Source organism: Coccinella septempunctata, chromosome 1 (genome assembly GCF_907165205.1).
Source record: "Coccinella septempunctata chromosome 1, icCocSept1.1, whole genome shotgun sequence".
Classification (NCBI taxonomy): domain Eukaryota; kingdom Metazoa; phylum Arthropoda; class Insecta; order Coleoptera; family Coccinellidae; genus Coccinella; species Coccinella septempunctata.
In genome coordinates, this window is record NC_058189.1 from 43,699,410 (window position 1) to 43,722,505 (window position 23,096).

Below are 23,096 nucleotides of genomic sequence, written 5' to 3' on the forward strand. Positions count from 1 at the left end.
AGCTTCTTCCTCATCTTGCAATTGTCAATAATATTATTTTTTTCCCTACAGCTGACAACAAAGATGAAAGAAACGAATTCACGACCGAAATATTGGATGAACCGCAAAAAGAATCCATTCTTTTTGTTCCCACTCTTCAGAAAAAGGATGAACCAACTGATTCAACAGAAGTTGTAAAAATGATAGAGGTAGAAATACTCAAGAAGGCACTTTCTCATGATCTTCCGGAGGACAAATCTAATCAAAAAGAAGGTAGGAAAAGGCCAAAAGGACAAAAAGTCAAAATCCAATCTCCATCGGAATCGATTTCAGAAGTGTCTGTTGAAATTCCAGATGTACTTTCAGTAAGTGGATCTGAACCGGAAGAATCAAGAGAAAATGTGTCTGAAATGAGACCAAAACAACATGAAGAAACTGAGACAAATCTTCAAATAGAAGAGACAAAAAAACCAATTCCTAAAACCTCCGAATTATCTAAACCAAAATTGCAAAAATCAACAATCGAAAGGAAACAGACTATTACTCAGAAGTTGGCAATATCTGGAGCCCCAGAGACCTTGAAAGGTATTAAGCTGAAACCATCAAGTAGAAAGATTTCAGAGGATAAACAACAACCCAAATTCCCGAAAATAATGCTCAAAAGTAGAGTTAGATTTCATGATTTTCCACCTCAAAATGAGACATATCAGAAGCCCAGTATAACAGTTTGTGAACCTGTTAGCAAATCGAAGGGAGTGTTATCGAGAAATATAAAGGAAGCAGAAAAAATACCGAAGACAAAACCAAGAAAATTGAAAAAAATCGATGATGAGTTGAAAAAACTGGAGAGCCTGGATATGGAATTTGAGGACCTCAAGAAGAATGATTTGGAACAGGTAGAAGATGCCTATAGAAAACCAATTCATGAGAAGAAACCCAAAAAGAAAAATTCGCTCGCAGAAATTGCTCTGGGGGTGGGAAAGATGCCGGAAAAAGAAAGTGTTGAGTCAATTTTGCTGAAAGGTATCTCCAAGGAAACAAAACCGGAAAGTATACAATCGATTTCAGAAATCGATGTATCCGCTGACTATTTGGAGGCTTCAGAAATCACTTTGAGAGATTTTAAATCCGATCTGAATTTAATGCCACATTCATTCGAGATACATGAAAACGACGAGAAAGAAGATAAATCTGACGAAAGTACGTATACAACGCCAGTGACCCGCGAACCGATCCAAGAATATTCTGTAACAGGAGCCGTACATCCGAAAACAATGGAACCTGCACAAACCTATCAGGCAAAACCTGAAGAAACCACCGACCAACAAACTGAAATCCCAAAAAAAGGAAAATTGAAGAAGATACCAGATGAAAAAGAAGAACGCATACTTAAGCCAATACAAAAACCCCAAGAGAAAGGTGATATACAAACAATCAAAGAAGAGCAGATTCTCAGAGAAAAATCAACAGCGAAAGAAATCATCATTCCTGATATTGAAAAGGGTGCCCAACTTACAGACGCACCTCAGAAGCCAAAGAAAAAAGGTACTAAAAAGAAAATAACTTCTGAAACTGATCATTCAAAATTGGAAGACTCTCTGCCTGAAATTGAAAATGATAAAATCATATCACCGCTTCCAACAGAACCTTTATTCGAAGAGACTAAGGAAGGAGTCAGTATATTAGAAGACACCAAACCTATGCTATCTCATGTAGAAACAATTGAAATGGAGGAAGTCATTCAGGAACCTGTAGAATTAGCTCCAGCGCTTTCAGAAGAAGTAGTTGAGCAGAAGAAGAAAAATAAAATAAAATCCCAAACCCAAGAATTAGTGCACCAAATTTCAGTTCCAACAGGCGGTTTTGATGAATCAGAACCACTCGAAGCACATGACATTCCTTTGGTTGAAGTCGAGACTAAAACCAACGAGGAGCCAACAGAGAGGCCTTACCCTGAAGATGAAGTACTCGTAAAAGATTACCCAATTGATGAAAAAGCTACTAAAATGAAAGAATTACCAACGAAAGTTTCAAAAACAGATCAAAAGTTGAAACCAGATGGAAAGTTGCCTAAAAAGGTTCCGATCAAATCCGATCGTCCAATTATACCTCGACTGAAAAGTCGTATACGTCATATTCAGTTTCCACCTGATTTGGAAAAAGAAAAGAAACCTGTCCTGAAATTGTTAGAACCGCCAATAAAAGATGCAGGCATATTATCAAGAACGATAGCAGAAGCTAATAAAATCCCCAAGAAAAAGAAAAAACCAAAGAAAGATGAGTCTATCGAGAAATTGGAACAACTCGACAAGGAAATGGAAAATTTGAAACAAGAACTCAAGTTAGAAGAGGTGAATGAGGAATACAGAAAGAAACCAGAAAAGCCTGAGAAGCCAAGAAAGGAACTTCCCAAGCCCACAAGAATAGAATGGAGATCTGTATTACCTACAAAGATGGCGATAACAGAGGTGACAGAAAAGCCATTTAATTTAACTGATATCAAACTGAGAAAAACGTCCATTGTTAAACCGAAAGAAGCAAAACCAGTAAAACCTCCGAAAGTTCTTCTTAAGAGTAGAATACAGTACTTGAAATTCCCACCAGATTTAGAGGCCGAAAAGCACCCTTCTATAAAAATATTAGAGCCTATTGAAATTCAGAATGGAGTTTTGTCTCACAATCACGAAGAAGCAATGAAGAAATTGAAGATGAAAAAAAGAAAACTGAAAGATTCGGGCGAGCCAACGACATCTCTAGAAGAACTCGATCTTGAAATGGATGAATTGAAGAAGAAGGAATTAGAAGAAGTTGATGAAGAATATCATGTCTTCAAAAGAAAACCTAAAGAGAAGACTAAAGAAACTGTGACACCTGCGGTCACCTTAAAATTGGGAAAGGGTAAGGTACCTGAGAGACCAGAGGAATCTGAAGAAGTTGTCACTTTGAAGAAAACGAAGAAAACAACAGAAACTTCATCTATTACTGAAGAAACCCTTCCTCGCCCTCAAAAACCTAGTGAAACCACTATCACTGCAAAAATTCCTACTACCAAACAAAAGCTCGCACCGTTGGATTCAACTGAATTCGACAGAACTGAATTAGATTTGGAAAAATACGTCCCGGCAGGTCCAGAATCTCCTGAAGAAAAATCTTCTGAGGAGCCTAAATCGAAATACCAACGGAAATTGAAGAGTGCCCCGTCTCCAGAAATAGTTTCAATACCACTTGAAAAGGGAACTCCTAAGCCTGCTGAAATAACAGAAGAAGATGATGTTACATTCAGAATTCCAGGAAGAAATATTCCAGATGAGGAACCTTCAAACATAACTTTGAAACCTTTCAAAAAATCAGAAGATGACGATAAGAATACATTCCTTTCAATGGATATTGAAAAACCACAGCTTACTTCCGAACAAGAATACAAAGAACCTGTAATCGAGATTTTAGAAAAGGAAAAATCCCCAGAAACTAGAAAATCTCCAGAAAAAAACGCTGAAGATGACGAGGTGAAAGTGAAGAAACCGAAAACGAAGAAGATTAAAATAAAGGATAAAGCAGTACCTTCAACAGTGGAAAATGTTCCCGAGTGTACGCAGGAAGAACGCCCTCTAGAAATCACCCCTAAGGAACAGTCTCAGCCTGAAGAAGTATCTGTGGAATTACTTAATGAGGAAGTACTCCCCATGGCAGAACGATCAGTTGAATTGGCAGACGCAGACAAAGTAAAACCAGAAGAAATCACCAATGAACAGTATCAAATCGAGAAGAAAACGAAGAAGATCGTTAAAAAATCCAGAAAAATCCCAGAGTCGTCAGAAACAGTTGTTGTAGAAATGATTCCTGATGAAGGCGAAGAAGTAGAATCAGAAAATTCAGAACCGAAGAAGACTGAACCACTTCCAGATGAACCGTCGGAAATCACTGTCGATGAAACAATTTGTAGAAGAAAGAAAATTAAACCACAGGAACCAAGTACTGATGAATCAACTGAAGAAATAACCATCACCAACAAAATTATGACAAAGAAACACGCACAAAAGGATGATGAAGTTTCCTCCGAGTTCGTACTGAAAAAACCTCGAGATAATACAAAAGAATCCATAACTGAAGAAGTTGAAACAACCATAACAAGAAGGAAGAAACAGCCAACAGCCCCAGAAGATGCTCAAGCGGAATTGAAAATTAAAAAACTGGAACCACAAGATACGAAAGCCGAAGTTTCAGAGACTCCTGCACAAGAGCTAGTGAAATCTCCAGATGTGAAACTTGAAGAATCTACAGAAGACATCACCATCAGTAAAAAGATAACGAAGAAAATGCCGGTGCAAAACGAAGATGAAGTGTCTACCCGACTGATATCACATAAACCTCAAGATGATCAAAACGAATATATCACTGAAGAAGTGGAAAAAACCATAATCAAAAAGAAGAAAAAACCAAAAACTCGTGATGATGGTGACGTGAAGGCAGATTTACAAATCAAAAAAGAAGTTCCAGAAGAAATTAAGGAATCAGTTACAGAAACTATTGCGAAAGAGCCCTCTAAGAAGAAACCTGAAGAAACGTCTGAAGACTTCACCATCACCAAACGAATAACGAAAAAGGAGCCTGTGCAGGAGGATGACGGGGTTTCGGCAGATTTCGTTCTTCGGAAACCTAGAAATGATGAAGATAAATCAATAACTGACGAAATTCAGACGACAATAATTAGAAAAAAGAAGAAACCAAAAACTACAGACGAAGCAGAGGCAGAATTGCATATTGAGAAATTCATAGAAAAACCTTCTGAAGAGGAACCGGAAGAAACAACTCAAGAAATCACTATCACCAAAAGAATTGGTAAAAAGAAACCTCAGCCAGAAACTGATGAAACTGCAGCAGAATTCGTTTTGAAGAAACCTCGAGAATATGAAACAGAAAGCATTACTGAAGACGTGGAGACAACAATTAAAAGAAAGAAGAAAAAACCAACAACTATTGATACAGCTGAAGCTGAACTACATATCGAGAAAATCGAAGAAATAGAAGAAGAAAGTGAAAAGAGTGAAGAAAAATCACAGGAAGTTTCTCCAGATATCGAAAATGCAAACCAAAGTACAGCGGAAGTGTCTATCACTAAAAAATTAAAGAAAAAGAAACCAGCCAAAGAACTTGTCAATCAAAAACCTGAAGATGAGGTGGAAGCAGAAACGACCATTATGAGAAAGAGAGAAAAAGATGAAGATAATTTTGAAGCAGAAAAAACCATTATAAGAAGAAAGGAAAAACCTGAATCTGACGACTCAGACGAAATTGTCATTGAGAAGGTAATTCCAAAGAAAAAGGAACTACAAATCGAGAACGAAGAAGATGTTGATGTAACTATAATCAAGAAAAAGCCGGATTCGGATGAAGTACAAGAATTCACGATCAAAAAGAAACCAGTACGTAAACCATCCATTGAAGAGCACTCCGACGAAATAACAATCAAGAAATTGAAGAAAATCAGAAAACCATCCAAACCAGACATCCCAGAATTCACAGATGTCACGGATGTTACATTCAGACCGAAAGTAACGAAAACCAAGGAAGATGTTGATCAGGAGTTCAAAATTTCTCTAGATTCTTACGCTGAAGAAGAAATTTCAATGTCTGGCAAAATAAGATTAATGAAAAAGAGACCATCAACATATTCTGAGGAAGCGGGACAGGAAACTATACGTATTTTCCAAGAGGTAGAGCAAGAAGGTCCAGTTATTGAAGAAATCATTGATGAAGGAAGCGATGCGGAAGAGCTGCCATACGATGAAGAGAGTCCTGAGAATTTCCATGTTCCACTGAAGAAAAATATTCCGCGAAAATACTCAGTGTTCGAAGAGGATGAGGAATCAGTGTCGATTGGACTTAAGAAAAAGAGTGAGAGTAAAGATTATGAAGAAGAATCCATGACCCTCAAATCCAAGAAAAAACCAAAATCAACTTATGACCAAGGTAAGGCTTCAATTTCAAAATATTATAAAAATCGCTCAAACTTTACAATTTCAGAAGCTGCTTCGTTGAGCATCACTAGAGAAACTGAAGTTCTTGTAGAACCTGATGTTGAAGTCTTAGAGGAAATAGTTTATTGCATTCGTCCTTATAATGCAGAGACTGAATCATCAATGGATTTGGTAGAAGGAGAAAGAGTATATGTAATCGAAACACATGATTCCGATTGGTGGCTTGTGAAGAAATTATTCGCAAATGAGAAAGGATGGGTACCAGCAAATATCTTGATGGATGAAAATAATTATAAGATATATATTCAGAAAAAACTCAATGAAAAAATTGATGAACTACCAGTATTTGAACGTAAGTATTATATATTTTCTCAATTTTCGCTCAATTAAATGGTTATTATATGTATATGTGTAAAACGTATACCCTACATGATTTTACATATCAAATGAAAAGAACGGCATTTTTACAGACACGTTTATCGTTTAAAAGATATGGATTTACAAACTCCACTTGGTTAATTTTTACAAATTCTTAGTAACCGTAACCTCATATATTATATGATTTGCATAAATAGACGAGAAAGAAGAAAATACAGAAATACTTGGAAAAGTTTAATACCTTTTGTATATATGATGTGATGGTGAGAAATGTCAGCGATGAAGTTTTATAGTCAATCTGTTTTTGATCTATATCTTCCATCCATCAATATCACTCAGTAGATATATTTGTCCGAGTCGATTTATGATATTTCCAATGCATTGAAATAACATTAACCTAGATACCACACTTTTGGTTGAAAAAACTTAATTTCGGAAAATCCATTTTATTATTTGATCCACAGTTCTTCACCATTCAATAATTTTCGAACGTTATATTTAGGGTTTTCACCAAGAAATTAGACAAAAAATTCAATAATCAGCAACTAGAACTAGCTAGATGAACAAAAAGCGGTACGAGAATCGAAACATTCAAAACCTCTTCGATCAAAATAGCCATCTGAAATCTTACAAAATTTCATATGTTTGTGCAAATGGCACGCAAATCAATATTTTAACCAGTCCTGTCTTCTTAAAAACACACTCGACACAAAGATAGCACTCAAATTACTTTAGTCGCTTCGTTTCCCATAATCTATAATCTTTGAGCAGCTTGGAGCAAGTTCATTGATAATTCGATAAAATAGAACTGTTGAATATGAACATTTTCTTGTGACTGAAAACAAAACTTCTTCGGTTGAAAGCAAGGGAATTCCTGGAGACGGCCAGCTAGTTCTTGCCGAAACTTTAAACTTTATGAGCCAAAATGATGAAAATAGTCTAAAAAATCCCATTTTCATCATAATTCATTTTACGCCAGCTCCCTTTTTTCACATTTTTCACTGCTTACAGAGCCTACCGACAAAAAGAAATCAGTGGCACCGAGATTCATCGAGAGATTAAAACCTACCGTGTGCAGAGATGGTGACACTGTACAGTTCCAGTGCCAAGTCGAAGGATCACCTCGTCCACAAATCACTTGGTTCCGTCAGACCGCGATCATAAAACATTCGGAAGACTTCCAAATATACTATGACGAAGACAACGTCGCTACCCTGATCATCAAGGAAGTTTTCCCCGAAGATTCTGGATCGTTCACATGCGTGGCGAAAAATTCGGCCGGGTCTGCATCAACTACAACAGAATTAATTGTTCAACACACATCAGACCACGACTATACTTACGTGTCGAGAAAGAGTATGTCCAAAGAGTCGTCACTAGCAGATGTATTGGAGGGAATTCCACCGACGTTCTTCCATAAGCCAAAGACTTACTGCATACCCGAGTATTCCACTATAGAGATCGAATGTGGAATGATAGCCTTGCCGGAACCGCACATAATTTGGTACCGAAAAGGCCGAATTCTTAATAACACTGATAATGTTACTATAACAACAACATCTAAGGGACCCAAATATCACTCTACGTTGAAAATTGAAAACATACAAAAGAACCAAGAAGGAGATTATGAAATCGTAGCAAGAAACAGTGAGGGTGAAAGCAGAATCCACTGTTCAATTAATGTTATTTCTGAAGGCAATCAGGCTCCAGAAATTATCGAACCGCTCGTTTCAAAAACAATCCGTAAAAAAGAACCCATCACCCTCAGAACAGTGATAACAGGAAATCCAGCACCGACAGTCGAATGGTTCAAAAACAAGGAACCAATAGAGCCTTCGTTGGTGGAGCGAGATGAGCATACTTATACATATTCCATCACAAGGTCAACACTCAACGATGCTGCGGAATATACTGTGAAAGCATCAAATTCATGTGGTTCTGCTGAAACTAAGGCTTATCTTAGTGTTGAGGGTAAAAGAACTGTCCATTCGCAAATGCTTTGGCAGATGATGCTTGAAATGAAATATATTAAACGAAAACTTCTGCTTAGTAGACGCATAATAAATATTCTGTTGAAATGTATTTTATATTTTAATGCTTTTTTATCCCTAACAAACTCACACTAGGTACATTATCTAACCCAAAAAATAATGATGAAGACCGTCAACGGTAGAAACAAATCTAACAAGGCCATATTTAATCCTGCATACTTACATATACGAAGCTTGAAATATAAAGTTTGCTAAAACTTTTTAGGATGTGATAAAAAGAACTACATATTTGTTCTTCATTGGCTTGGTAACTGGTAGTATTATTGTGTACCTAAAATCGAAATATTATTCTCTAAATGAATTCCAATTATCTTACATTCTATGTGGATGCTTTAACAATCATACACTTTAAGTGGATACAAATCTAACAACGCTTTATAGCCTTTATCATGCCTATTCGTTCGCAAGAATTCATATCAAATTTCGTACTTAGTTTGTTACGTTTCACGAGTCAACGAAAAATGCAGAGAAGAATACACAAATTATTTGCGTTATATGGGCAAAATTATTAAAACTGATGGAAAATTAACGGCCTGAAGAAAAATTATCGACTTCTCGAGAAAGTACATCCCGGCTGATATTGCCATAAATGGATCATTGAAAATGGTAACAATTAATTCTGGAAGTAGGGGTTTCCGATGCAAATGGAGCTTGTCCTCCTAGCAGCACACTGCACAGTGGCAGAGGATTTGACCGGCAATCCGAGTGTCGAGAGTTCAGGCAGATACTTTTTTCCAGAGTTTGCATTTTCTTGTTTGCAAGCCGCGTTAGCCTGTCAGTTTTTCACGAGTCATATTCATCAGAGATTTAGAATTTTGAATGAATGAAAATCTTGTCTGTGGGGAATATTCATGAGGCTTGATTATATATATAAGTGAAAATTCGCTTGCTTCTAATTGATTTCTTGAATTGTACTTATATCCAAGCATTCAAAGTAATCCTTGCTCACTTTAAAGTAAGCTCCGCTTATTTCATTGATATGATGTTTAGTCTCGTGCTCAGCGCGAAATATTGAAATCATTATCATTTTCAGAATATACCGTTAATGAGGTGCCGATGTTCATTGAACGTTTCGAAGAATTAGTGGTACCCGTCAATAGAACTATTCGTCTTTCTGCACGAGTAACTGGCAATCCAGTTCCAGAAATAACGTGGTTGAAGAACAACGTACCAGTCGAAGCGAGCGAAAGGATTCAGATGTCCTACGATGGAGAAAACATCGAACTGATAATCACCAACGCAAATTCAGAATTAGATTCTGGAGATTACAAATGCATCGCCCAGAATAAAGTGGGAAAAGCCTCGCATGGTGCTAAAGTAACGGTGGAAGTGGACGAAGTTAAATTCACGAAAAAGTTGGAGAAATCTTACCAGAGCATAGAAAGAGAAACGTTACAGCTCGTATGCGAAACGTCCCACAAAGTTTCTACGAAATGGTTCTTCAACAACAAAGAAATAACCGGAATGGATTATCGCACTGTAGTCGAAGAAGGAAAAACTCACAAACTATTGATCAAAAATATAACAGAGAAAGATCAAGGGCACTATAAATGCTCCGTGAAAAACGTATCAACTGAAACAGTTGTCAGTGTTATTCCCACCAAACCTGAATTCGTCAGACGTTTACAGGACCTCGAAATACCCGAACGTGAAATGGCAATCCTTGAAGTGGAAATTTCATCGGAGACCGCCGAAGTTATATGGAAGAAGGATGGATCCACTATTACGGAAACTGAAAACTTTGAACTGGTTAAAGAAGGAGGATTGAGAAAACTTCTGATAAGAAGCACCTCAATTCACGACGAAGGAGAGTATACCTGCATGTTAGAAGACGACGAATGCAGAGCTGAAGTTAACGTTATCGAATTACCTCCAGAAATCATCACTCATCTACATGATAAAACAGTCAACAGAGGAGACAAAACTGTGTTCGAAATAGAACTGTCCAAGGGAGATGCCCTAGCCAAATGGTTCAAAGATGGCGTCGAGATACAGTTCTCAGAGCATATACAATTATCCATCGATGGAAAGAAACAGAAGTTGAAAATATACAATTCAGAATTAACGGATGCTGGAGTTTACACTTGTGAGGTGAGTAACACTTTTTTTCAATCACACTACCTATACTGGTAATTCCTTCGCCTGAGATTTCCGTGCAGAAGACATCCGTTTTCTGTAATTCTCCTCGCATTGGATGGATTCGGCTGAAATTGGCATTCATGTTGAATGTGACAATATTGAAAGGAAATTTATTTCTTACTGTTATTTCTTCAGGTATCAACAGACTATTCGTTATCCCTGTGGAAGATGTTCGGTTATTTCCTTCATTTTTAGTCTGATATGGGCTTTCAAGTATATAAGCAGTTTCTACCTGAATACTGAATTAGAGGAAACATAATAGGAACACAATAGCATATGCTATTGTCATCGTCTGGGTTTCGATCTGAAGGGGATCTCGTTTCATACTGGATGGCGCTCGAGTACTATTCGATAATACTCAGAAACTATTATTATTATTATATTATAGAGTTAGCCTAATCTAACTCTATAATCTTTGCTACTACCATTATTTAATGAGATTCCGTCAATTCCAAGCGTTTTTCATCCAAGAAAGAGCTGTGTTGCTCTGATGAAGTCAAATAAGACCTAAACCGTGGTCAGCATCTGCTCTTCTTCGGTGGAACGTTATCCATTTAGTTGTCCTGGCGATGGCAAAAATTAACTAGTTCAACTCACATCGTAACACTTGTTGGTATTCATCTCAGAAGGAGAAGGTGATATAAATATGAATTAATTCTTATTCCTTAATATATCAACGCTTAGACAATAGAGAAAATGGAGATTAATACGAACTATACGAACAAATCTACGGAAAGATCAACAGAGAGGATCTATCGATATTTGAATAATAAAAGCTCACGTTTTCAATATACTTGACTGCCACTAACACTATTTTCTCGAATTCTAGGTTGGCCTGCAGAAATCTTCAGCCAAACTGACTGTAAACGAAGGATTGTTCCATTTCAAGAGACCACTTCCTCCAATTACAATCATAGAAGAAAACGCTGAAGTCGAATTTTGGGTCGAACTATCGCAAAGCGATGTTGAAGTGGAATGGTACAAAAACACCAAAAAAATAGTAACCTCAGACAGATACAGAATAAGCTCAGATAAAACCATCAGAAGATTGGTCATGAAAAAGACCACAATTGAGGACGAATCCGAATATTCTTGTCGGGCTACGTTCAGATCTGAAACTATAACCAGTTCTACGCAACTGAAAATTGGAGGTGAGTTATTACTGTATATTTAATATTTCTTTACAACCACCAATGTTAAAGTTATCGCCTTTAATATGATGTACTGAGCATATAGGTAAGATGGAAATCCAAGTCAGCAATTGCTGTCGATATCGATATTTTAAATTTCGTGAAAACAATTCGAAATGAAATCTCACTTTTTTCAAGAATATACAGATTGTTCTGAAATAGAGTAAATAAAATTTGAGGGTATATTCTACGGTGAAAGAGGGACGAAAACTTCATATGAACCTATCTCAGGAAAGGCTCTATTTTCGACAAGAAGAAAATTGAAATGTGAATGAATTCTCTGAGTACAGTTATTTTCAATTTTTGCCGAAACTGGCGTAGCATTTTAAGTGGAAATAAAAAAAAATCCTCAGAGCTAATACGGGGGGAGGTTTGATCATTGCTCCATATTTTTGTATGGGGCATTAAACGTGCGTGTGTTGAATACAGAATCTTGTAGAAGGCACATTTCTACACAATAAAGTGTACCTACTAGTCCTCAGGTCAGTAGTATGCACCATCCATCCATTCTACAAAATAATTTTATTTCCGGAATTAAAAAAAGAAAACCATTTTTGGTAAAAAATCTTGACGAAACATAAGTCACATAAAAGAACTATTTCCAAATTTTAGAATTTGAAATATGAAGAGGTAATTACAGTGAAAAAGTTGAAGGATTCATTCAATTTTATGACACACTGCATTCTCTATGTTAGGCTTTTATCAAATATATGTAACTATCTATAAGTCATATTTTAAACGTAGGAAAACCATCACCACCTAGAGGACCCCTTCAAATATCAGGAATGTCAGCCAATTCCTTCACGATCCACTGGGAACCGTCAGAATACGATGGACACTCTCCCATCATCGAATATATTGTTGAAATGAAGGAAATGCAAACTCAAAAAGAATTCAAAAAAGTTGGAGCCACAAAAGGAGATGTGACCACAATACCTATCAACTATCTGGAAAAGGACCATGGTTACAGATTCAGGATAACAGCGCGAAACAGTATTGGTATTAGTGAGCCTTATCTACCAGAAGAAACTATTGTTGCTGGATCTAGGATCAGTAAGTATACAACAGATAAGATTAATCATTACTATGTTGCTATTTATGATAACAAAGTTGGCTCACATGACTTGGTATTTTCTGCATTGCTATAACAACGTATTTCTGCTTTGCTCTAGGAATTAAATACCAGTTTGAAAAAACCGATGAAAGCTTTTACTGCTTACTTGGTATATTCCCCCCAGCTACGTTCAAAACAAAGAGTAAGTTTTACTTGTTCGTGCTGTTATTGTTAACGCAGATATTTGTTCTATGTTCGGTGGCAAAAAAGGTTGCCAGGAATTAATTCCTAGTAGGTAAATATCAATACAAACAATCTAACAGTATTTCATAGACAGAAAGTTTCGAGTGAAAATCTAAATTGAGAAGTGAAATGCAGTAAAACATGCTGTTGTAGTTCGAAAGAGTCCGGTTTCTGACTTATTAGTCTTTATGAGTACAGCGCAACGCGCAACGTATGTGAAAGATGCGTTATATATACGTTCCAGGTTTATACCTGGAAAGAAACTATTCTGATAGTCAAGGCGCTATCAAAGCACTGAACTCCTATGTCATCATGTCTCTTCAGTCTGGATTCCAGGTCACTCTGGAATCAAAGGAATAAAGGAAACGAAGAAGCCAACACAATCACCAGAAAGATAGCACAAACTCCATTTACTGGCCCAGAGCCTTTCAGTGGTGTAGGAAAATGCACCTATAGGAAAGAGTTTCTGGAGAAGGAAGAAACCAAAAAAGAAACACCCCGATGTAATCTTCCAAAAAATTCCTTCGGAATTTTAAAGATCTAAGAAGTACATATAAGTGTAGAGTCTTATAAGTTGCGCCTCCTCACCTGCTTCCTCACAAGAGATTGTCGTCTTGGGAAGCATTTAATGAGAATGGGCTCATTAGAAACTGACGAGTGTAGTTTCTGCGTGCAAGAGGAGGTAACTCCTGTTCACCTAGTAAAAGAATGCTACGCCATTGCAGGCCTGCGCAAGGAATATTTGGACGAAAAAATTATAGGAGGAATGAGGACTTAGCCTCCTTGAAGCCCTCTCATCGGATGGCGTTCATTAGAACTCTGGAGCTGGAGGACGAACTGTAGAGGGCGCTTGTAAGAACAGCTCCAATAGAGGGCACAAAGGTCGCAGTGAAATGTAACCCCTGCCTTCACCAAACTATCAACTATAAATTATGGTGGTACATGTGTTTGTTAACTTTTATTGGAAAAAATGATATTGATCAACATTTCATCCAAAGTACAGAACTCATTATAAAAGATGCAGTGTTTTTGTTAGAAGTCCCTGTATAAGTGCTCTTCTTTAGTGCCCTTTACGATGTATCATGCCCCAGCCAGTGTCTGAACGCCCTCAACCTTTCTCAGTTACAAATCCCTCTCATAGATATACCCCATTTTATTTTTCGTTAATTTTTGCACATTATTCGTCTACAGCACCACCATCCCCTCCAATCAACTTAACCCTGAAAGACGTGACCAGTCGCAGCGCAACTTTGTCTTGGGGACCTCCCGAGAACAATGGTGGTACTGAAATCACTGGTTATGTCGTCGAGAGAAAATTGGAGTTCATGCCGAAATGGGAAAAAGTCTTCACTTTGGAGTCGTTCACTCTTCAATATACATTCGAGAACCTCAAGGAGAAGAGTGATTATAGATTCAGAGTATTCGCCGAAAATGCTATCGGCTTGAGTTTACCTGCTGTTACAGAAACTGTACAACTCAAAACACACGCAAGTAAGTAAAAATTTCCAGATCTTATAGATACTAGATTTCAGCCTCGATTGCAATTGATCAAGAAAACGTTGAAAAACTGCATCGTTCTTTCTCCAGCATCCGTATTCGTTTCAATAGTTCAATGCAAAGTTTTTTTTTCGATGTCTGGTTCAAAAATGAAATTTTCACGTTGCCTTTCAGCCGTCCCATCACCACCAACAGCCCCTCTCGAAATAAGAACTATTGGACCAAATGCCATAGTTATAGAGTGGGGACTTCCAGAATCCGATGGCGGTTCTCCCCTACTCGGCTACAAGATCGCCATCAAAGACACGAAGAAAACGATGTGGATGGAGATCGGTAGGGTGAACAAAGGCGTTCTCAAATTCACCATCAGAGATTTGCAGGAAGGACACGATTATCTGATAAGAATTTTCGCGAGGAACGAAATTGGTCTTAGTGAGCCTCTGGAATCAGATGAACCATTCAAGGTCCTTCCTTCAGGTGGTAAGTGGAACACCTAAAATAATATGATAAGAATAAACAGGGCGATATTCACTAATCTTTACATACAAGTACCATGACGCATAAAGTATCTGATGCCATATTTGATTGAAATTAACCCTCCTCCCCCCCGCAGAAAGGAGTTTTCCTCTCTAAATCTAGGTGAGCTGACAGAAGTATAGATTGTTTAGGTCAGTCCCCCAACTTGCCAGTACCCCCCCCCCCCCCAAACTGAACTCTGGATGCGACACTGATGACTGATACTCACTTGTATGCTGTCACTGTCACCTGGCCGTAGTTGCCAATTTCCTCATCCCTGGAGGAGTGCTACTAAATCCATATGACTATTCATTCTTGATTATAAGGAATACTCTGATAGTCAGATTTGCTAGAGAATTAATTTGACAAGTGCAGATGACAGTTATTGTCAGAGACACTCATGTTTTCATCAAATTCTGGCTCTAGAAATTGATTAAATCGCCACTGCCTCAGCTGTAACTAAGCGAGGAACAGAACAGACCAAAAAGTGAATGCGGACGAAGAGTACTTGCCTTCAAAAATAGTCGACTTTTCGTTTGGAAATTAATACGTAAAATGTCATTTTTTGTTGAGGTCGACGAAAAAGTAGATTCAATGCATTATCCGTCATTGTTCTTTCCTGCTTCCAAAGTTTCATAAGCCCTTTCAGTTAAAAAAAAATATGTGGTTTTGATTTATCCCAACCCAAAACAGAGTCTTGATGTAAAATCTTTCAATTCATCTGGTAATAAAAATACTTACTTAATACATACATTTCAGAAACTGACCAAGAAGACTTTAGAGAAGTGACAGATAGAGAACCAACATCCTACAGTACAGAAACAACAACCTCCTGGCTGAGGGAGAACAACATGGATGCAGATATTTATACTTACGCCAGAGGAAAACTTTTGCAACGCGATGAATACTTCTTCCGTATTTGGTGTTACGCGAAGCAATTGTTCAAATAGAAAAACGAAGTTAGACGCTGTACATAATTGTTAATTTTAATATTTAAACGTACTTATCGATTTGTTATAATTTTTATATATCTAAATGATATGATATGACCAATATAGGGACACGAAAAGTGATAAAACCTGTATACATGTTATTGAATCTAGTCCCTGAGTTTGTTTGATACCCACTGTGATATGCTATATCAAAAATGGACTTGAAGAATGTATTATTCAAACAACAGGTGTGTTTGAAATACAGACTCACCTTAACTGAAAACTTATACCGATATTTGTTTTATACGTAAACCTATTCTATACTTGTATTTATTGTATTGAAAGCATCAGTCTTAGCCATTTATTTGTATTTCAGAAGGTTCGGAAAGCCTTCGAACAATATCAATTGACATATGTCCAAATATTGAATTAAGGGGTTGAGTAAAAAATGGGAGAAAATATAGGTGCAAAATAACATCTTCAATTTATTCAACCACTTAATCGATATATTTACTGTATTTGTTCGAATTAAAAATAAATATGCACTCAAATATATGATGTAGTTAAGTTTCTTTTTCCCAATAAATTATTATAGTGTCATTTTTAATCAAAACTGCCAAGCCAGCAAATACTAATTGTGGGGAAAACGACCACTGACTTCAGAAGTAATGGAGTCAGAAAACTGTCATGCTCGTGGCGCCAAAGATTACATGTACTATTATATTATTACATATTATGTAATATCTTTGCGTGGCACCAATATAATCACTGCACGTGCATGGAAACTACAAACAAGTGACAAAATCATCGGAGGCTGCCGAATTAAAGTAGAAATACTTATAATTTGTCGGAAATATATATTGAAAAATCGAAGATTTACCTCTTTGGTAGAATAGTCGACATAAACTGTTGTGGTTGTAAATTTTATTCAGAAATAAGCCAAAGCATCGGTATAGCGGAATAATCATCATTTCTCCATGATAGAAACAACCAGAGACAACCTCTCCCTGGAAACAACCATTGAATTATGGGATTCGGCCAACTTCACGTATTATAATGGTCATTATGGACCAAAGCCGATGATAATATTTCATGGAGAAAGTTTATTGCCGAAAAACCCAACTTCCTTTTTTTCAGCACAAAATTGTGATTAGTTTTCCATAAACGTGTAATAGAGGTCATCGCGGTGAATCATCCTGTTTATATATGTTTATATGTACTTTGACTTGTACATATATTTTAACAGTCGATTATTGAGGTAAAAGGAAACACTCTCTTATTCCCTTACCAGTTTTCCAGGTTAGGCTTAGATAAAAGGATATAGCCATTTTATGAGTTCATATACCCAGGTGACCATATCTCATAACAGTTATGAAGCAGAAATGTATCCCGCGCTCCTTGTTTTATAACAGATATATCACACTAAGAGTACAAATACAGAGCGCTTATGTAGCAGCTATGCTCCTATGTCCGCCTCAAACAAGGAACACATCTCCTTTCTGAAAGGATCATAAATAGTTCAAACATGGACCATGCAAATATTTGTTTCATGGGAGATCTATATATATTACATTCATGTGTTATGTTTATTATGTTTCACTTGTTATTAAAAACGCTTTCAACAAAAAGATGAAAAATTATCGAAATTAATATAAACTGTTGCAATAATAATGAATTCGAATATTGATTTTTCAAAGAGTGTGTGTTTATCAATCATTTTTGAAAATAAAATTCAAAAGCATCTCACATTAGTTCGGTGAGGTTTGTGAACGAATGAACTAATGTTCAAAAACAATATATTTTCATAAATTCCAGATTACAAAATTGGTGCACACGTTAATAGACCTAGAAAGGATACATTACATCATGCAAACTGCTGGGTTCATGATTATTGTTCTCCAAGAAAGATTAGGACATGTCTTTCTGGTCTTTGCACTTTCCTGCATTCCATAAAAAGAATAATCAACAGTTCATTAATCTTTTGGCTTAGGTCAAAAAGTTTTTAGAAGAATTGTGTCCATGTTATGCGTTATGAAAATGATAAGAATACTATATGCATATTTCATATCTTTCTGAAGAAAATTTTCAATATATGTATATGATTTATTCATTTATTTCTACATATGAGGTACATGCAACAAGTGAGAAAATAACCTATATCGAAATTTATATCAAACAGGACATTATTTATTCAAATAAAATTTTTATAAGCTGGATATAATAAAACCATAGCCTATTATGTTTTATAGGACTGCTATGAAAATACGAGAAAAGATTTATTGACCTAAAGTTCGATATCCATACCACTTTCTTTTCAGTTATTCACCATTTCACTGGAAAATCACTATGACACACAAATAACTTATCAAACGTTCAATATCTGCACTTCACTTTCAGTAATCCACTATTCAACTGACAAAACGTCTATAGTATATCCAAATCCAAGAGGCCACCGGTAAACATTGCAGCATGCAATGATCACGCGTCAAGAACGTGATAACGCAGAGGTGTAGTAATAAATTGAATTCCGAGAGCGTTATATTTTAAAACTTTTTGAGTGTTCCAGTTCCGGTGAAAAATATGTATGCTTGACTACGAGTCTCAGTAATGAACAATTAATCTAAAGTTCCCACTTTAATAAATACTATGTATATAAATGTGTAACAATATTTTTTTTGTAAAAATGACTACCCCGTAGTGTCGTCAGAAGATGCAGAACTTTCCTCTAAGTTGACGATGACTGGTGTTATATCATCCATAATATTATCCAGTTTCCACATGTCTACCTCAACTTTTTGTTTGACATGTTTCACGCTCTTTCTCCATCTTTCGGAAGTAACCCGTGAGAGAGCCTCTTGAAAAAGATTTTGTACGTCAGCCATTTTAAATGTGGTGTTTTTATCTGCCACAAAATTCTTGACATCGGCCCAAATCAATTCAATAGGGTTCAGTTCGAAGTGGTAGGGAGGTAATCTAAGTACAGTAATATTTTGGGCCTTTGCGGTTTCATCCACGATGTATTTTTCAAAGTTTTCTTTGTTCTGCCTGACTATCTGCAACTATTGCGCTTTTATGAGGTCAGGGGTGAAATCAATATTTTTCTCCCTCAACCATTGTTGGATATCACTCTTTCTGAATTGTGAATTAAGAATTTTTTCCATTTTCCTTGAATGGTAAGGAGCATTATCTAAAACTACTATAGAATTTTCCTCCAATTTAGGAAGTATACCCTCGACCACTTTTCGAAGGACTGACCATCCATTTCTTCATGGTAGTCACCAGTTTTTTGGATTGGAAAGTCCAGAGTCCTCCAGTTAAAAAACCAGTGTCACTGCCAATATGACACACTATAATTCTTTGCCCTTTGCCTGGAAAAATATATTCGCTTCATTTGAAAAAGAATGTTGAAATTGTTTTCCACCAAAAAGGTACTTACATCAAGTTTCACAAAACTTTGATTGCTCGATCAACGATTTGGCATTCGATTTCACGAAGGAAATCATTGAAACTTTCATATTTCCGAATATATTGGAGGAGTAGCAGTTGAGAATCATCAAATGGGCGTGTATAGTTAATTATTTGGTGCAAGAATGATATTCAGAATGCTTATGACCAACTTATCGACTGAAATCTAATTGACGTTCATCCGTCAATCGATCGTTGATTCTCTGATCAAGCTTTATGAAACCGAGGGTTAAACTCAAAATTCAAGACCTTCCCAGACGGATTTTTAATCCAGTAGATAATCCAGCAAGTAACGCTTGCCGAGAAGATGTAACTGTTTCATCGGTCCACACTTTGGATTTAGTATGACCGGCATTTACCCAAGTTTCATCCAAGCAGTAAATCTTCCTGTTTTCATCACGGAAGGTCCTAATTTTCGTGAGATAGTTTCTTCTCCAACATTTAATGTCGTCACGGTTCATAACAAAACTGTTGCGTTGGCGACGTCCATATTTGAAATTAAGTTTTTTCAATATTATAGAGAAGGTACTCTTCTTAAAATTTGGCAAGTTCGAGTCTTCATTAACTATTTTTAATACTTTCTCTATAGTCAGGTGTTCATTTCTGAAGAAAAACTCGTGAACTTTTCGCCGTATTACATTTTTATCGAAATCTGATAAGGACTCCCATTTGGTGGTCCGATTTTGATTTGTTGCCGGCTGTGATAGAACACCGGAATTTATGTATTCGGAAATAATTCTCCTAACACTTCGAGCTCCAATGCCGAGTGTCTCAGCAACTCGGAGTTCTACGTCCTTTAAACACATTCCTGCATTTTGAATAATCTCAATTTTATAAGTATTCAAAATCATATCTTTTATCTCGGCACTGAAGTGTCGTTTCAGACGTCTCTTTTTTGGAGGACTTAAGTCAACACGCGATTCCTCAGCAGTATCAGTACTTGACATTATCTTAAATGCTTGTAACTTGAATAACTTGCTACAACTATAAACCAATTTACGAAAGAAAAAGCAAATGAATGATCTCTGCAGTTCTGCACAACAATTCGCATACAATCAATGAATCAAACGTAATGCGGTTCTGCATTACTCCCACCTGCAAACATGGCGTTCCTGAAGCTTTGACCAATAAGAGGAGTACCTTAAATACGATCACGCGTTAGTCAGTTTGTTTACGCTGGCCTCTCGGATTTGGATAGACTATAAATGATAATAAATAAATATCGAAACGACAGCAGTATCAATAGCATTTCTCACAATCCTCCATATTTGTTTACGTTTTACAGCGCCCTCGACGTTAGTTAAAACGTTTATGGTGTCATGCTCTGTCGATGATCTCAAAATGATGCATGGCAAATAAAGAGCAATGTTACAAATATGTTACGTGGATATTATGGAGCGGGTACATGAAATTTACAAAATGTGGATATAATTTAAATACAGCACAGGTACATCCTAAATATCGTATCAGACACGTAATGGTTACAGAAAAATAACACATAACAAAGTTCCCAATTCGATCTCCCGAGAAAACATAACAGATATGTTACTGGTCACCTGGGTATAACGAACTATTCCACCCCTGGAAACCTGACAATGAAGTTTTTCCAACCATTAGGAAATATATATCATTTTAACCTTGGATATAAGCAGTAGCTTATAATATACTATAGTAATATTAAAAAAAAACAAGCTCACTTTTTCCATTACATTTAGTGCAAGTAGTATGTATTTTCGATACAATTAATGAGTTTCCGTAATTTCGTTGGCGATACATATTGAACATTCTTCTCATGCATTTTTTGATTTACATGCAGTGACTGCACAAGTTCTGTACTGATAATTCTACATTTTAAAAATGCAGTATTTGAAATATAGTTACTGAACAGTTTCTGTATTGATAATTCTGCATTTCAAAAATGCAGTATTAATAGACAGTTACTGCACAGTTTCCGTTTTGATAAAGTTACTGAATTGCAACGCTGTACGGTTTTCGTACAGTGGCTGGATTTCAATATTTGCTGCGATGTGAATCTATACTGACCAACGATAATTTGAATTTTGTACTTCTGCTCATGTTCTTAAGTTAATCGTACATATTGGAAACATTATTTTATGATAAACAAATTAATTCAGATGCATAACATATGCAGATAATTAAATCAACGAATGTTACGATCTAAATCGAACTAACAAACTACCATCGCTCGATGTATCACCAGAAATTTCATTTCGTCGACAAAGAGTAGATGCAGCATACTTCGAGCGATGGTAGTTTGTTAGTTCGATTTAGATCGTAACATTCGTTGATTTAATTATCTGCGGATGTTATGCATCTGAATTAATTTGTTTATTATTTACCTGCCTTACTGTTGAAGGCGTGATCCATTTCTATTATTTTATGATTTTATCAATTTTAAATGCTTGAATGTTTCTTAATTTCAAATACTTTTCTAGGTTACATTTATATACTGTGTATAATTGTGTGATTGGAACTACAGAAATTATTGAAGATCTTTTTTTACCAGATATTAAGCTGCGTCTGGATTTTCGAGGCCTACTGGGATGTCAATCATTATTGAATGGAATATACCTTTATGCTTTTTGAACTGACCACTGAAACGGTGTGGACCCCTCTCTTTCTGAAAGTTCAAACCAAAGAGTAACTTATATTTGTTTCAAACATGGAGGTAACTCCATATAGTTTCAAACGTTGTTAAGTTAATAAAATTGGCTTCAAAATGACGATGAGCTCTAATTCCTTGAGGCCACACATCCGTGTTATATTTTGTCTGTGTTATATTTTGTGAATCTGTTAAAAGTTGCATTCAACGAATGCAATTTTTCGAACTTCGCAGAATTTATTCGTTTTTTAATATCAAATTACTCAAAAACAACGCATTATACGAGAAGATATGAAGAAATCTTCTAATTTTAAAAATAGCCAAATATTCATTAGAGAGCGTGGTAAAGGAGTTTGATATTTTGTTCAAATTCATTCTTTATTCTAAAATGTCTAGGATATTTTTTTTTCGTTTTGGTTTTTATTATTATAATTTCAATTCCGATTCACAAATTTTTGGAAACCGTCAACATTCCAGACCGTTTTAATCCTTTTATTTATTTCTAAAAACGATGCAGCATCGTGTGAAAACATGTAAATTTGAAGATAACCTTGTTTTTGTGCGTCGTACCGCGATAAGCTCGAATAAAGACATTTTCAACGGCGCGAATTCTTCCTTCCTTTTTTCTCTCCCCTCAGGTGGAAGAGGATATTCCTCTTTACGGATGATTCGTTCTTGATCGGTTACCGACAGAGCGTTGGGAATTCTTTTCTTACCTGAGATGTAGCGAATAACGTTTCAAACAAGATTTTCCAACTTGTGCGAAAGGCCAATAACACTCTCAAAGAACTGTAATTAATACGCGTCAGTCGTCAGTGCTGTGAGTTTAGAGGTAAGCCAAGCCCCTCCCGCACTGTTAAATTTGAACCTCACATTAAGCCAACCCATCCTGTCCGAGTTCTCACCCTACCGGAAGTAGTTTGACTTGCGGTGCGAAAGCCCCTGGAAAGACGAAAACGGAAAAGAGAACCAACCCTGTTCTGTTCAAGTTTTCACGACCTCGGACGTAGCAAACTACGTCAAAACTGGCGGTGCGCAAGCCACCGGGAAA

The 23,096-nt window shown here is 36.4% G+C and overlaps 1 protein-coding gene across 11 annotated transcripts in view; it reads left to right on the forward strand.

Moving 5' to 3' along the window:
- LOC123322980 (titin) overlaps positions 1 to 16,511 on the forward strand; it is a 96,998-nt gene extending 80,487 nt beyond the window's left edge. For 8 of the 11 annotated variants that reach the window (XM_044911104.1, XM_044911106.1, XM_044911107.1 and 5 more), the window contains 10 exons: positions 52 to 5,949; positions 6,004 to 6,309; positions 7,347 to 8,306; positions 9,420 to 10,477; positions 11,355 to 11,676; positions 12,460 to 12,768; positions 12,888 to 12,971; positions 14,204 to 14,503; positions 14,684 to 14,989; positions 15,785 to 16,511. In XM_044911104.1, coding sequence (XP_044767039.1) covers positions 52 to 5,949; positions 6,004 to 6,309; positions 7,347 to 8,306; positions 9,420 to 10,477; positions 11,355 to 11,676; positions 12,460 to 12,768; positions 12,888 to 12,971; positions 14,204 to 14,503; positions 14,684 to 14,989; positions 15,785 to 15,975 — 9,734 coding nt within the window. In that variant the 3' untranslated portion in view covers positions 15,976 to 16,511. The remainder of the gene's footprint in view (positions 1 to 51; positions 5,950 to 6,003; positions 6,310 to 7,346; positions 8,307 to 9,419; positions 10,478 to 11,354; positions 11,677 to 12,459; positions 12,769 to 12,887; positions 12,972 to 14,203; positions 14,504 to 14,683; positions 14,990 to 15,784) is intronic. The other 3 variants (XM_044911105.1, XM_044911114.1, XM_044911113.1) reach the window with 2 other exon arrangements.
- The last annotated feature ends 6,585 nt before the right edge of the window (positions 16,512 to 23,096 follow it).